At 42.9% G+C, this 17,396-nt stretch overlaps 1 protein-coding gene and 1 pseudogene across 1 annotated transcript in view; both read left to right on the forward strand.

Annotated features, from left to right (window-relative positions):
* The window catches only part of MYO1D (myosin ID), a 358,148-nt gene that overhangs the window by 127,427 nt on the left and 213,325 nt on the right, over nt 1-17,396 (forward strand). The window contains exons 12-14 of the mRNA XM_070478704.1: nt 2,012-2,182; nt 6,452-6,522; nt 11,027-11,101. Of these exons, the coding sequence (XP_070334805.1) occupies nt 2,012-2,182; nt 6,452-6,522; nt 11,027-11,101 (317 nt within the window). The remainder of the gene's footprint in view (nt 1-2,011; nt 2,183-6,451; nt 6,523-11,026; nt 11,102-17,396) is intronic.
* On the forward strand, nt 14,912-17,383 carry LOC139039014 (rRNA-processing protein FCF1 homolog pseudogene; annotated as a pseudogene).

The raw sequence follows: 17,396 nt of genomic DNA on the forward strand, positions 1-17,396 counted from the left end.
TGAACAGGGATCCATGAGACATAGAAATCATCTATTGTGTGTGTGTCCGTTTTAGAGAGGGTAATGGAGACAACTCTCCCATCAGGCACCTGCTGAGTGATCTGGGACACATCAACACACAAGACTGAAGCGTATAGACTGCCCGTCTTCACGTGATGCACAGCTTGCCTGAGTCAGGCCCATGCGTGCTCTCTCTCTGAGTGTGGCGATGTAGATGCTGCAGGCTCTCAGAATAAACGGGCTTCCCTGGTAGCTTCGCCGATAAAGAGTCTGCCTGCAGTGCAGACCTGGGTCCGATTCCTGGGATAGGAAGAGCCCCTGGAGGAGAAAATGGCAACCCACTCCAGTATTCTCGCCTGGAAAATTCCATGGACAGAAGAGCCTGGTGGGCTACAGTCTATGGGGTTGCAAAGAGTTGGACACAACTGGGTGACTAGCACTTTCACAATTCCATCAGAAGAAACAGGTGTAGAAGAGGGTTATGATACATACCTTGTATGTCTTGAAGTAGAGAAAGATTGAGAAGTTGTTTATAACTTTTTTTCAGCTTGTGGAAGCAAATGAAAAGTGTATTCTTACCCTTTATGGGTCCTTATATCTGATAATTAAATTTTTTATATTGTACCCTGAAAAACTCTGTTAGATCCATATGTGCTTTTTAACTTTTGGGAAACTGGAGGAGACACACTGACATTTTGGTCAGCCAGGGTCATGTAACTAAAAATGCAAGTTCTGTGTAACACCTTAACTTCATCAAGTTAGGTATAAGGTAATACTTCCAGGTTATTTGTGGGCACCTAGTGGAATAGGGGGGCTTCCCTGGTGGCTCAGATGGTAAAGAATCCACCTGCAGTGCGGGAGACCTGGGTTCGATCCCTGGCTTGGGAAAATCCCCTGGAGGAGGCCGTGGCAACCCACTCCAGTATTCTAGCCTGGAGAATCCCCATGGGCAGAGGAGCCTGGCAGACCACAGTCTTTGGGGTCACAAAGAGTTGGGACACGACTGAGTGGCTCAGCACAGCAAATTAACAGCCAACAGATGAAGGGGTTGACAGTATGAAGCGTAAGGTTAGGTGCCAGGTATGAAGACAGGATTAAAATAAGACTGAGTGAAGGAAGAAACATTATCTACTTTATACTTTTCACCTTGAGCTGTACAGTAAGTCCCCTACATACAAACCTTCAGGTTGCAGACTTTTAAAAATGCAAACGTTCACACCAGCCCGTGTGCCAGCTATTGTACTACTCTACTTTCAAGGTACTGTACTATAAGATGCAGAATGTTTATTTTTTGTGTTTGTTCATTTTTTATGTGTGTATTATTTATGTGAAGAATATTATAAACCTATCATAGTACAGTACTATATAGCCGATTGTGTTAGCTGCGTACGTCGGTTAACTTTATTGGTCTTACAATCACTCTGAGAATGAACCTCTTTCGTTTGTAGGGGACTTGCTGTGTTCATTTAAGGCAATTTTTAAAATATCTTGACCAAGCTGTGCAGCCTGTGGGATCTCGGTTCCCTGACCAGGAATTGAACCAGGGCCACCGCAGTGAGAAGTGCCAAATCCTAACTACTAAACCACTAGGGAACTCCCAAGACAAAATGTCTTATGATACAAAGTCAATAAATACATCTGTTAAAAAACCTTTGTTAGAACGTGTACTCATTTTAGCATCGAAAGTGTTAGTCGCTCAGTCATGTCCCACTCTTTGTGACCCCATGGACTGTAGCCCGCCAGGCTCCTCTGTCCAGGGGATTCTCCAGGCAGGAACACTGGAGTGGGTTGCCATTCCCTTCTCCAGGGGATCTTCCCAACCCAGGGACTGAACCCAGGTCTCCTGCATTGCAGTCAGATTCTTGACCATCTGAGCCACCAGGGAAGCCTCATGAAATGTGATTTACATATCTGACATCAAAGTGACTTGAACTCCTGGTACATGTGGAGGCACTGGTGTTGCAGCTGGTCACCGTTCCGTCAGTAACTGGCTCTGTGCTGTGTCCTCCAGATCGATTACTTCAACAATCAGATCATCGTGGACCTGGTGGAGCAGCAGCACAAGGGGATCATTGCCATCCTCGATGATGCCTGCATGAACGTCGGCAGAGTCACCGATGAGATGTTCCTAGAAGCACTCAACAGCAAACTGGGCAAACACGGTCATTTTTCCAGCCGCAAGGTACCGTGTATAGTGAGAACGTCCTCTCCTTGTGATCCGTACGATTTTCCTTATTGTTCGACAGAATCAAATGAATTTTTATGTTGGGGTACAAGAATGTCCACATGAGTATGAAAGGCCAAACATCCCTGAAATGATTTATTGCTGTGGATAAGTTCTACCTCTCTGGTTTATTGGGATGATGATGTTGTTATTGTTCAGTCAAGTCCAACTCTTTACGACCCAATGGACTGCAGCATGCCAGGCTTCCCTGTCCTTCACCATCTCCCAGAGCTTGCTCAAACTCATGTCCATTGAGTCACTGATGCCATCCAACCATTTCATCTTCTGTCATCCCCTTCTCCTGCTTTCAATCTTTCCCAGCATCAGGGTCTTTTCTAGTGAGTCAGCCCTTCGCATCAGGTGGCCAAAGTATTGGAGCTTCAGCATCAGTTCTTTCAATGAATATTCAGGGTTGATTTCCTTTAGGATTGACTGATTTCATCTCCGTGTTGTCCAGGGGACTCTCAAGAGTCTTCTTCAGCACCACAGTTCAAAAGCTTTAATTCTTTGGTGCTCAGCCTTCTTTATGGGATGATGTGATTGATAAAAATCATAATGTCCAGGAGAGGGCTCTCTAGACTACTCAATTTGCTAGAAAGGAAAAACGAACACAATTCTTTAGAAAGCATGATGTCATTTATAACCAATAGGTACAGAGACCTTGTTCATGTGCTAGAATTTTGCTCCTGCATCCGATAATTATGGCACTGAAAATAGCTTTTGTCCTTGACTTTTTACTGTAATCCTCAGTTATAAAAATATAGTATGTGTGCTCTGCTCTAGTTCTTCAGACTATGTGACTTTCTTGAAAACGAGAAATTCTAGCTGAAATTCTCATGTTACAAGGAAACTCATTCCTTAAATAAATGGGTGTCCTTTTTAACTCCCTATTTTTCACATTCTAAAAATGTTACAAACCGATCATGTTTCTATGATAACTGGTGGCAGTTGTGGTGATCAGACCTTTGTGCTGTGCCTTGCGTATAGCATGTTTGCCATGATATTTGTCCTAGGAGAGACACACCATCATCCCCAGGTGTTCCCTATAAATACAGGCTTGTCTAGTAACCATAAGCTGAAGGAAAAACAGGCCTTGTTCTTCTTCACTTCCGTGAAGAAGGGGGCAAACGTTTCTGCTCCTCCATAATTCCATGTAAATCTGTGACGCACTGCCATTTTTTAGTATGAATAAATCTATATTCTAACTTTGTCCCTTTTGACATTATGTAATCAGAACAGTAAGATTCCACAGTTAACTAGAGAAAGCACAAATCATCAAGAAATAGATTACTGGCTGATATTTATTTTAGGTCAGTTTATTTCTAAAACATTCTCCTTGGTCTATTATTGAAGACTAACCTGCAGCCTCTGCTCTAAGTTGGCTTTCAGATACTATGATCTTATCTTTGTTCTAATTTTTACATTCGGTCACACTGCATGGCATGTGGAATCTAGTTTCCCGACCAGGTATTGAACCTGCACCCCCTGCATTGGAAGCATGGAGTCTTAACCTCTGGACCACCAGGAAAGTCCCTATAGTCTGATCTTTGACATTAGGGTTCCAGCTAGAGTTATTCCTCCAGTCATTTCCTGTTTATAACACAAATACTGAATAAGTGCCTCTCATTTTCCAGATACAATCATGAAGGCTGGGGACAGAACAGTAAGCAAAGTTAGAAGCCACATGAATAATTTAGAGTGATGCTTTCAAAAATGGCACAGTGACAGGGGCAAATGTCCCATCTCTGAGGGGTTGGGTAAAAATGTCCTTTATAATCATAATTCAGATTTTGGAGATTCGCCTCATATTATGTCTACCAGATGGTAGACAATCCTTGTGTATCAAATCGAATTGGATTGGTCACGATCATACCAAATAAATTTTAGGAAATATTGAATTCTGAATTATAAAACAGGCAACTCTCTGTATGATTAGATAAACAACTATGATTCTCACATGAGAAATCACTTCATTATGTTATGTTTCACCTTGGCCATTTATGTACCTGAATGTGTCAGCCAGATATTTCAAGTCAAAGCTGTTCATGCAGTACTTTTAAGCAGTAACTGCTGACTTGATTGGCTAAATAGTAATTTATCCGTGAAGATGGAAATGTTCTTTTCTTCCCTTTAATGTGGGAGCCCAGGTTCTCCCAACTCTCAGGCCAGGTGGCTTCTTTCTCCCTCAGCAGCAGCATCTCTCAGACAAATCTTGAGATGGAAATTTTTTGTGTGTTCTTTTCTGGGAGTTTTGCCTAATGAAGGAAAGAAATGAAATAACCAAGCTGTCAGGATATTTTCATCACTGTGAGCCTTTCCATTAAATAAATGCTATTATCCTGTATGTCACAGCAGGTATTTTCATTCATTATTGGTTACTAATGATTAATTACTTTTATTGGCAGGTTAAAGAAGAGGTTTCTGGCTTGTGTTTATTTAGGGGCTAAATTGTTTGTCATGCATTAAAGTTATCATGCAGAGGCAGACAGATGATCCAATAAACTATAAAATTACTGTTAAAAGTACTGTAAACATGTAAAGTTGAATGATAAATAGGTTTTATTATTTTTAAAAAAGTAAAGAAAAATCTAAAAGTTCTATGTTTAGATCAGTTAAGACTTTGCAGTATGGAAATGTAAGAATATTCAATTAGTATAGATGTCTCTTGAGTCCTTTTCCTTTGGGAGTTTTATAAGTAGAAGGGTTTTGTAAATGTGGTTGATAAGAGAGGGAAGGAGAGGGGAATTAAATACTTCAGAGACCCCTCTGAATGTTAGATGTTTTGTTCTCCATAGTTGGCTTAACCTCTAGAACAACTCTGCAATAAGTGATTACTGAAGGAAAGAGAGCATATAGATGGTAGAGACAAGACTGCAACCTCAGAAGTCTGACTCTAACTTCCTGTAATTATTAATTTGTTGAATTAATAGACTAATTATTCCCTTAACAGTCTACATCCACAGAGAACCCACCATCCTGGTTGGGGCTGTTTGTTATCTAACATGACAAGCCAAGTGATGTTTGTACATAACCATACTCAGTGCGTATGGATTTTTTTTTTTAATGTTTTTAATGTTGACCATTTTTAAAGTCTTTATATTGCTTCTGTTTTATGTTTTGTTTTTTTGGCTGTGAGGCACTGTGGAATCTTAGCTCCCCAACCAGAGATCAAACCTACATCTCCTGCATTGGAAAGTGAAGTTTTAACCAGTGGACCGTCAGGGAAGTCCCAATAGTTATGGATTCTTAAACATGCGCTTTTGAACCTAAAGGGTATCAAGTGATCCTTTACAGGGTGGTCAAAGAATCTAGGTTCTTCTGTAATAAGGAAATTGCAGAAACTTATAGAGATCCAGGGCTATATAAAAACTGCCTTCTCAGAGAGGTCCTCTTCAGTGAGAAACAGCTGCAGAAGGTTGATCTTCTGTGCAGTGGTAGACCTGGAGTCCCAGCTTAGCAGAAGACGGATGAGCCAGGCTGATATACACATAGCAGAGTACAGACATGGCATTTGGTCCCAAGAATTCCTCCCAGAACTATCATTTATCAGCTGCAGGACCTTGGACCAGTTACCTAACCCGCTTGAGGCTTAGTTTTCATGTATGTAAAAGAGAATCCATAATCCTTAGTTTAAATATCAGTTTTGAGCATTGAATGAGATACCATGCTTAGAAGATGGCACGTCCTCAAAATGGTCTTCTTTAAGTGGGACATGGAGGAGAGAGAGGCTCTACCAGTCCAGGTTGGCTGGGCTGTGTTAACAGCCGAGATTTAAGTGTCGTAGACAGCAGAAGTCTCTTTCTCTCCCAGGGTCCCAGGCTTCTCCCATCTTCAGGCTCTTCCATGCCCTCAGGACTATCCTTCTCTGCATCCAACTAGTGGGAGGTGAGGAGAAAGTACAGAGGAAAATCACCCACTTCTTACCAGCTTTGACCTTGAAGAACCTTATCCCCTCACACTCACCTTCCATTGTCCAGAGCTTGGTCACCCAGCTATTCCCAGTCACCAAGGTGGCCAGGAAATGCAGTCTGGCTCTGTGCACTTCGGGGGGAAAAGTTCTCAATCTTTACCACATTTGCCAAATTAAAGCCCTACACACTGGGACTTCATTCATAATGATATCATGATTTGTGACATGATTATCCTCTCCTATTAAGTTGGAATATATCTTTAGGAAAGTGAAAATGTCTGTTTTCAAGATCATCTCCTTCCTTCTTGATTCCTTAGCTCTGCGCCTCAGACAAGATCCTGGAGTTTGATCGAGATTTTCGAATTCGACATTATGCAGGGGACGTGGTGTAAGTATCTCACTCTGGTGCCTGACATGGTGGTTTGCATGCAGCCTCACTGCAGAAGATACAATCAAGGGAAATAGAAATTGTTTTCCTATTGGTTTGCATTTTCCAGCCATTTCTGATGCCAATATATTTTAATTTCTTCACTTACAACATTGGCATAGCTTCATTCATTCCTTGCTTTTCAAACATTTGTTAAAGACACATCATGTGTGGCCATACACAGTTTCTGGCATAGTTGACATTCGGTCAACATCAACTGATGGTTAAATAAACCATGGAAGTATGTTAGGATTTGGGATAGAAAGATGAGAAACATGGCCTATGCCCTGAAGAAGCTAACAGCTTAGTGGAGGACACAGGCAGATACATGATGAGTCATGATAATGAAGAGCAGAAAGGGATAAACTGGAGACATACAAGGCATTATGGGGACACTGTTATTTGTTGATGTGTAGTTGCTGAGTTATGTCCAATTCTTTGCCACCCCATGGACTGTAGCCCACCAGCCTCCTCTGTCCGTGGGATTTCCCAGGCAAGAATACAGGAGTGGGTTGTCATTTCCTTCTCCAGGAGATCTTCCTGACCCAGGGATTGAACCCACATCTCCTGCATTGGCAGCTGGGTTCTTCACCACTGAGCCACCAGGGAAGCCTTGTGGGAAAACTGAGGAGGAATAATTAACCCGGAGTGAGGAGTGTAGTCAAGCCTGGAAGGAAGTGATATTCCAGATGAGCCTAGAAAGTAAAAGAGGCTTAGTCAGAAGACAGAATTAGGAAGAGGAGGAGATGAGAGGGCATTCCAAGCAGAGAGACAGCAGGCATGCAGGCCCAGAAGTGAGAGTCATCACCTATACATAAAGAACTACTGGTAGTTGGGTAACTATATGAGCAAAAAACCAGTTTTCCCATATGATTTTTCACATATTATTCAAAAAAGTAAAATTCTCACAAGCTACATTTTCTGGCTTCAGTGTGATAAAAATAGAAATTGGTAAGAAAATAAAACTAAAAACATATAACTTCCTTAGTCTTTTCATTTCCTAGGATTTCTATAAAAAATGACCACAAATTGGTGGCTTAAAACAACAGAAATGTATTCTTTCATGGTTCTTCCTGACCCAGGGATCGAACCCAGGTCTCCTGCATTGTAGGCAGATTCTTTACCATCTCAGCCTTCAGGGATGCCCTGTTCTGGGGCCACAAGTTCGAAATTTAGGTGCTGGCAGGGCCACACTCCGGATGCTTTAGAGGAATATTGTTTCTTGCTTTCTTCGTCATCTGGTGGCTGCCTGCTTTCCTTGGCTTGTGACTGTTATCACTCCAGTCTCTGCCTCCATGGTCACACTGCCACCTCCTCTTTGGGGTGTCTGTATTTAATCTCCCTCTGTTGCTGTTTTAAAACTACACTTGTGAATGCCTTTAAGGCCCCCCTGAATAACACGAGATGAATTTCTTCTCCCAGGATCCTCAGTGTAATCACATCTTTTACCATACAAGGTAATATTCATAGTTTCCAGGGAATTTGACAAGGCTTCTCTGATGGCTCAGACGGTAAAGAATCTGTCTGCAAGGCAGGAGACCTGGGTTCGATCCCTGGGTTGGGAAGATTCCCCTGGAGGAGGGCATGGCAGCCCACTCCAGAATTCTTGCCTGGAGAATCCCCGTGGACAGAGGACCCTGGCGGGCTACAGTCCATGGGGTCGTAAACAGTGGGACACAACTGAGTGGCTAAGCAGAGCACAGCACGTCTTTCATGGGAGGTGTTTTTCAGTCTGCTACACTTAGCATGCTTTGTCCACCCACCCTGCTTATTGTCTGGTTTTTGTCTCAAGTCCCCTCTTTTCCTTTCTCCTTATTTTTGATGCTGGGAATTCTATTCACATAACCCATTACAGGCAGAGATTAAACAACAAAAATGGAAATGATCATCTCTATAAATGCCAAAGAGGCATTTGAAGAAACTTTAATAGCTGTTCCTGATTTAAATTACAACTCTAGAATCATAAAATAATACGGCTCAAAATTATCACCCCCATCTGTCAAACTAGCCGTTCGCGCTGGGGTGGCACCATTTTCCACTTTTTCTGGTGCTGTTTCCAGATCCCAGAATGCTGAAGAGGGAAGATCCGGTGATATACAGATTCCCGCCTCTGACCACCCAGGCCACACTCACTGGGTGCTCTTTTACGGCTTGCATCAGCGTAACTGCAGAGCTGGACAGAGGCCTTAGAGGCCACGCGGGGCAGCCGCTGTTTCACAGATGGAGACATTTATGCAGAGTGTGTAGCATTCTTTCCCAGCATCAGACAGCAAGTTTACCGAATAGCTGAGACAATACCTAGGTGTTCAGACTCCCAGACCAGAGAGTTAGCCAGCCCCATAGAGGAATATTTGATGTTTCTGATTCCCCTTCTCTCTCTCCTTAAGCCTTTCAACCCTTTTCTAGATTTTTACTGGGTGTCTTCTGTGTGCCCAATACTTTATAAAGTATGGTCCCTGCTCATAAAGAGCTTTCCATGTAAAATGCATACATACATGTGTGGGTTTGTGTGTGTATTAACACACAGTATTAACACACACATGCGTGTGTGTGTGTGTGTACTGTAGCCCACCAGGTTCCTCTGTCCATGGGATTCTCCAGGCAAGAATACTGGAGTGGGTTGCCCATGGCCTCCTCCAGGGCATCTTCCCAACCCAGGGATCAAATCCAGGTTTTCTGTGTTGCCAGCGGATTCTTTTCCATCTGAGCCACCAGGGAAACCCAAGAATACTGGAGTGGGTAGCCTATCCTTCCTCCACAGGATCTTCCCGACCCAGGAATCAAACTGGGGTCTCCTGCATAGAAGGCGGATTCTTTACCAGCTGAGCAGGGAAGCCCAATGTAGATGTAGATGTATATACACACACATATACATGCACACATTTGAATATATATGATAATACAATAAAATGTGGTTGAAAATAATTTCCATATGAATAATAACATGTGTTTTCAGAATAAGCAAATACTTTTAACTGTGATTGATAAACCCAGATAGGCAGATGCTGATTGTTAGGTGCTAGGAATTATTTTTCTAGGAAAAAGTGGGAAAGATGCTAGAAAGATTCAGGAAGTAGCACCTTAGCCCATTTGACTGGAGTGTATCCTTTTGGTGGCATAGAGAAGTAGAAACACCTAGAAAAGTAGATTGAGATCAAATCACAATGAGTCTAAAAGGTCCAAATAAGGACTTTGAATTGTATGGGTCTGATGATATATTGAGAGTCAGGTGACTTTAAGGGTTCAGTCAAAAGTGACTTGAAGGTAGTAGGAAGAAGACCAGGGTTGGAGGAGGCAGGGAAATGATTTTGAACCTGGTGGCCTAAAACTGTGCCCATGGGCAGCACAGAACTTTCTTGCAGAATGAAACATGAGCGGCTGGAACAATGTAAGACTGGTGAGGCATCAGAGTTGGAGATCTGAGAATTGTCTACAGCAAGGGTCCCCAGCCTCTGGGGTTTAATGCCTGATGATCTGAAGTGGAGCTGATGTAATAATAATAGAAATAGAGTGCAGAATGCATGTAATTCAGTTGAATCATCCCGAAACCATCCCCTACCCCCACCCCAGTCCATGGAAAAAATTGTCTTCCACAAAACCAGTCCCTGGTGCCGAAAAGGTTGGGGACCGCTAGTCTGCAGTGATGTGATTGTCCAGGAAGAAAATACAGTCCGGCAAGATAGGAGAGCTATAGGGAGCAGCCACCTCTAGAGTTACTATTTCCCTAACCTCTTAGCCTGTCTTGATGACACAGAATCACCCCGTACTGTTTTCCCCTCCCCACAATTTACTCCCTCTAGATCCATGCCGGTGACTGCAGCAGGCAGCTTCTGTCCCTCCCTTGGCCGCCAGCTACAAGTTTAGCTTTGAGACCTTACTCACATCCCACCCTCCACACCACGAATACTGACCTTCTCATTTCCTCCCAACAATTCCACGCATGTGCCTGCTTCTACGCCTTCGTTTAATGTTGCCCTGTGTAATCTGCCTTCCTCTTTCTCTTCTGCTTACCCCAATCTTACCATCCTTTGCAGTTCTTCTTGGATCTTTTCTCCCACCCTGAACACAGTGAGCGAGCCTTAGGCAAGTCATCTCACCTCCCCACGGATGAGACTCTTAGATCCTGTACGTTGCTGTTTTGCTTTTATCTTAGGAATATGGGATGGCACACACAGCTGTCTTTTTAAGAGTCAGCATCTCGAGGTAAGCCACAAACCAGTGGAGTGATGATCTTAGTCGTAGTAATGGCACTGATGTTTGCCCTCCTTTTCAGGGACAGAAACATCACCCTGTCTACAGAGTAGGTAAATTTGATCTTCTTTAACTCAGAACTGGGTGGGCAAGCTTTATACACAATCGATGGTCTTATGTAACAGTAGAAAGGCTAATAGACTTCTAGAAAAGCTTAAAAATGGCTCTTGCTTGGTGAATAATGTGTTTTCCATGTTTCTTTTTTCTCAACTAGGTATTCTGTCGTTGGTTTTATTGACAAAAACAAAGACACTTTATTTCAAGATTTCAAGCGCCTCATGTATAACAGGTAGGATTAAAATTTTATTAATCGTCTTTATATTTAGCTTGCTGACACATTTATTACATAATATGTATGCACATGATTATTTCTGTGTGACAATTTTAAGAGTTTTCTGGCAATTTTTATACTTCTGTGTGATCATACTTAGTGAGTGCAATCATCTGTTACTTTATGATGATAAAATCTGTAAACTTAGGGCAGGGACCCTGTTACAATACAGTGTTCCTCGGTTTCCCTTGGGTTTCCTCAGTTTCTCTCTTTACTGTTGCCGTCCTTCTTGTCCCTGACAGTGTACGCAGCAGTCCCCAGGCCAGGGCAGTGCGATGGGAGGGTGTCAGGTAAGCTCTGGGCCAGCCGAAAGCTTTACACACTCTGATTCCCACTGTAGTCTTTGCCTCCAGCCAAGGGACCACCCTAATAACAGAGTGGCTCTCACGTCAGAGTGGATAGAATCTTCTCACAACCCAAGAAAATGTGAGAGAGTCATGGAGAAATAAAACCAAGCAAAGGATGGCAAGTTCACACCCAGTACAAATACTTTGGAAAGAAGGCCCATGAAGAAGAGAAGCTTCCTAGCCAACTGCTTCTTTTGGTTGAAGTGTCGTCGCTCGTGTATCAAGTCAGCTCAGCCCACTGGCCAGTAGGTCATCAAAGATGTATGGAGCACCTCTGAGGCACACATTCCCCTATGCTCTTGGGGTTCAGCTGTTGAAAAAGCCTGGACAAAGTCCCTGCCCTCCTGAGGTCTTTTATTCTAGTGGAGATGACAGTTAATGATAAAAGATGGAGCTTTCAGCTAGTGTCAAGTGCTATGAAGAAAAACAAAGTTAGGTGAGAGGTTGAGGGTATAGACCAAGAAGGGCCATGGAGGTGTTACAGGTAGTGTGGTAGGAAAAGGCTCCTTCTTTTAAGAAGGATCATTTGAACTGAGCCCAGAGTGAAGTGCGGGTGCAAACCGTGAGTATGCGGGGACAGCATTCAAACAGAGAGAAAGACTAGTTCACCAAGATGCTGAGGTAGAATCAAGCCTGGGTGTGTTGACAGCAGGAAGGTCAGTGTGGCTAAAATCCGTGAGGGGAGGGGAGAACGATCAGGAATGACTGCAGAGGGGTCCACAGGCCCAGCTCATGAAGAGTCCATGAGCAGGTACAATGGGAAGCCACTGGGATGGATGATATGATGTCTGTTCTAAAGAAATCACTGGAACCGCTGTGTAAAACCCAGATTGCGAAGGGCAGGAGTAAACATGGGGAGACCAGATAGGAGGCTGCTTTAGTGATCCAGGCTGAGACATGGATGGTGGTGACAGAAATGGAAAATGGTCCAAGTGGGTGATATTTTGAAAGTAGAACCAACAGGATTTACTGATGGATAGAATGTGTGATGGGAAAAAAACAGAAGTCAAAGACGATGGGGACGGGATGCTTGGTTGTGGGGTAGACAGAGGAGGTGCTCATTTTGGGGGGAAATAAAGAGTTCTGCTTCAAATATGTTTTGTGGGAGGTGTGTCCTGGACATCCATCCAAATAGGCAATTGTATGCGTGCATCTGAAACTCAGAGTAAAGGTGGGAACAGAGAAATAAATTCATGGTCATCAGTCTGTTGATAATACTTAAAGCCATTGTCCTAGCTGAGATTCTCTAGGGTGAGCATTGACAAAAAATAAAAAGAGAGAAGAAATTGGAGGATGAATCCCTGAGACTTCACTTTAAGTCAAGCAGGGAAGGAGGAACTAGCAAAGGAAGCTGAGAGCATGCCTGTGAGTTAGGAAGGAAGCCAGGAATCTGGTGTCGGGGTGGCGAGGCCAAGTAAAAATGATAAACTGTGTCAAACACTATCGAGAGCAGAGTAATGTGAGGACAAGATTCACCACTGGATTTACTGACATGAAGGTCAGTGGAACCCTGACAACGCTGACTTCAGCAGTGTCATGAAGACAGATGGCTGATGGAAGTGGGTCAAGAGAATACAGAAAATCAGAATGAAGAGATGGTGAGTTTCAACCATTTTTTCCAAGAGGTTTTGCTATAAAGTGGTTCATTGGTGTGGATGAAGCCTCCAGGAGCAGAGATAGAGCCATCAACACTAGAAAGTCACAGAGACGTGGGGGTCTGAGAGGGAACCCATGTAAGAACCAATTTGGGGAGGGGAGACTTTCAGAAAGGAGCTTCAGTGATTGGTTTATCAGGTAAGATGCACTCATTCTGAGGGAGAAACCAAAGAGTCTGGCATTGGTCTGTATAAAAAATGTCAAAAAGTCAAATTGGAAAAACAGCCTCAGTCATCCAGTGGCAAAGTCAGGGCATGCTGCCCCGGGGAGGCAGTCAGGATGTGTACCAGGAGGCCGCACAGGGTGGCATTCATTGTGTGTGCGCGTGCTAAGTCACATTAGTCGTGTCCGACTCTTTGCGACCCTGTGGGCTGCAGCCCACCAGGCTGCTCTGTCCATGGGATTTCCCAGGCAAGAATACTGGAGTGGGTTTTTGTGCCCTTCTCCAGAGGATCTTCAGGACCCAGGGACTGAACTCTGTCTCCTGCACGGCAGGCAGGTTGGTTACCACTTGCGCCGCCCTGGAAGCCCAGAGGTTCAGCTCCCTGAGAGCAGCTCCACCTTCTGGTGGTGGATTCTGGTCACCCTGGCTCACAGGACTAATGCAGAGACAGCAGTGAGTGGACTGACTTCCCGCAGACAATCAGACAGTCGTAACGGTCTCGTGGTATGAAACACTTGCCCTGGTTTATCAGGCTCTTCTTCCCTATTGGAAACCTGCCTGGGAAATTAAACAGGACTCTAGTTTACTAATTGTCAGTGAAAAATATCATCCAGAGGATGCTTAGTTGCTTGGTAAGCCTGGAATCAGAACAAAGGAACTTAGATAAGTCTAGTAATTAAAGACATTTCACAGCAGGGAAGGTCTTGCCAAAGGTATAAAAACATAAAAAGTTGCAACTTACTGTATAGATTGCCCTAGTAGGAAAGGTCTTGCTAGTGGGATGGAAAGTCCTGAAATCCTTTTGATTAAAACTATCCTGTTAGTATTTAAATGGGCTGCCTTTGCCTCTGGATACTTTTTGATACTTCCATGGCTAAATGACCTCCGTAAATTTTAATCCTTTCTTTACATCTATTTAAAGAGTAGTCCTTGGTGGGAATGCAAGCTAGTACAGCCGCTATGGAGAACAGTGTGGAGATTTCTTAAAAAACTGGAGATAGAACTGCCATATGACCCAGCAATCCCACTTCTGGGCATACACACCAAGGAAACCAGATCTGAAAGAGACACGTGCACCCCAATGTTCATCGCAGCACTGTTTATAATAGCCAGGACATGGAAGCAACCCAGATGCCCATCAGCAGATGAATGGATAAGGAAGCTGTGATACATATACACCATGGAATATTACTCAGCCATTAAAAAGAATTCATTTGAATCAGTTCTAATGAGGTGTATGAAACTGGAGCCCACTATACAGAGTGAAGTAAGCCAGAAAGATAAAGACCATTACAGTATACTAACACATATATATGGATTAGAAAGATGGTAACGATAACCCTATATGCAAAACAGAAAAAGAGACACAGATGTATAGAACAGACTTTTGGACTCTGTGGGAGAAGGCGAGGGTGGGATGTTTCAAGAGAACAGCATTGAAACATGTATATTATCTAGGGTGAAACAGATCACCAGCCCAGGTTGAATGCATGAGACAAGTGCTCGGGCCTGGTGCACTGGGAAGACCCAGAGGGATCGGGTGGAGAGGGAGGTGGGGGGGGGATCAGGATGGGGAACACATGTAAATCCATGGCTGATTCATGTCAATGTATGACAAAAACCACTACAATATTGTAAAGAAATTAGCCTCCAACTAATAAAAGTAAATGAAAAAAAAAAAACTTAAAAAAAAAATAAAGAGTAGTCCTTGGATCTGTAGTTCTGGAGAGTATGCATGCGTGTATGCTTGCACATGTGTGTGTAAAGGGCAGGGGACAGAAGCAAGCAGGTGGCATGCCAGGCGCACAGGCCACTCTTTACCACCCTCTCATTAGCCAGCTAAGTTCTGCCTTCCCTGTTACACATACTGGCTTTCTGGATAAATAAGCTTCCCCTTTAAGGAAAAGACTCTTTTAAATATTTGAAAATTATGTTGGCTTACCAGCCTGAAAGGTCTTTCTCTTTGAAAACTATTGAACTTGTCTGATTCCGGAAGTAACAAGAGCGTGGCGTGAACATGGGAAAGCAAAAGAAAACACGGAAGTATGCGACCATGAAGCGAATGCTTAGTCTCAGAGATCAGAGGCTTAAAGAAAAGGGTAGATTAAAACCAAAAAATAAAGAAAAGAAAGATCCCAGTGCACTCAAGGAAAGAGAAGTCCCCCAACACCCTTCCTGCTTATTCTTCCAATATAACACACAGCTGGGCCCACCTTACCACATCCTGGTCGATACCAACTTTATCAACTTTTCCGTTGAAGCCAAACTGGACTTAGTGCAGTCAATGATGGACTGCCTGTATGCCAAGTGTATCCCTTGTATAACTGACTGTGTAATGGCTGAAATTGAGAAATTGGGGCAGAAGTATAGAGTGGCTTTAAGGATTGCCAAGGATCCAAGGTTTGAGCGATTACCATGTACACACAAAGGAACCTATGCAGATGACTGCTTAGTGCAAAGAGTAACTCAGCACAAGTGTTACATTGTGGCCACAGTTGACCGCGACCTTAAAGGAAGAATCCGGAAGATCCCTGGAGTTCCCATCATGTACATTTCTAACCATAGGTACAACATTGAGCGGATGCCAGATGATTACGGAGCCCCTCGGTTCTAATGAAAAGAGAAAATTTCTCCATCTTCCTTTGACCCATTTTCTCTTTTGCCAGTTCACTAAACATGCTATAGCGTGAATTACTATTGCACTCACCCACTTGCTCTCTAGTGAGCTGAGTATAGTTAAATACACTCACTTTTCAGTGTTGTCTTTAAAATTAAATTTTGTGTCATTTTAAAATTTCCTGCATCTTTTTATAAATCAGAAAATTGCTCATAAAAAAAGAAAAAAGAAAACTATTGAACTTGTCTGTTTTGCTTCATTACACGTCAATCCTTCTGTTCGATGATATAATGATAATAATAGGGACGTCCTGGTGGTCCAGTGGCTAAGAATCCCCGCTCCCAATGCAGGAGGCCCAGTGTGTTCCCTGGTCAGGGAACTAGATCCCACATGCTGCAACTAAAGAGCTGGCACAGCCAAATAAATAAATACTAATAATAAACATCTTATTTCCTTCATTTCCAACATTCACCCCACCCTTCATTCATAACGTAGTGTCTAGACAAGGCCAAAAGTGAGCAAGGTGGAACTGGGGATAGAAACTGCATGGGCCCAAAGACAGTGATTTTCTGTCTTCGACATGCATCAGGATTTTCAAAGTGCACACACTCTACTTTCTGGGAATTCTATTAATATTCCTGTGGTATTAGAAAGGCATTCGGGCACCATGGGCACTGAAAACTGAGAAAACTCTGCTAAAGATTGGAATGGTAGAGTTAAGGAAAAGCAATATACATTTATGTGGTCATTTTTATTGACATGTTATCTTTGGAAAATTATGGAATAGGACTAGAACATAGTAAAACTGGGTCCATGAACCACAGATCATGCATTATTTTATAGCCACATTTGATGGCAGTTGGCACAGCTTTCTGGCAATGTTGAGGGTCAGGAATATTTCTCTGCCTTCATTCACAGACTAGTCAATCTTCACCTCACTGTTTATCCTCTTTGCTCTTGTCCATTCTGGCAGTTTTCTACTATTATTTAAAGCCTCTATGTACAGAAATTTACTAGATGTTTGGGGAACCAACTCAATTTTCTCAATTTTATCCCAGGGAAAGAAAAGTGGGCAAAATGATGAGAGCAGTAAACACAATTAGCAGAAAAGATCCATGTTAAGCTTTTTCTATTCTCAACCCCCAATTAAAAAAAAAAAATCTGACAAGAGAGAAGTTTTCAGAAAACAAGCAGCATTTCAAATTCCAATTACTTTAAAATCAAAAGCATTGAGTGTTGGGTTAGTTTCCGGTATACAGCAAAGTGAATCAGTTATATATATACACACATATCTGCCCCTCTTTAGATTTCTTTCCCTTATAGATCATTACAGAGTACTTGATAGAGTTGCCTGTGCTGTACACAGTAGGTCCTTATTAGTGATCTGTCTTATAGATAGTAGTGTGTATATGTCAATCCCAACGTAACACTGTAAGTCAACTATACTCCAATAAAAAGTTATTTTAAAAA

The sequence above is a fragment of the Odocoileus virginianus genome, chromosome 17 (assembly GCF_023699985.2).
Source record: "Odocoileus virginianus isolate 20LAN1187 ecotype Illinois chromosome 17, Ovbor_1.2, whole genome shotgun sequence".
Lineage (NCBI taxonomy): Eukaryota > Metazoa > Chordata > Mammalia > Artiodactyla > Cervidae > Odocoileus > Odocoileus virginianus.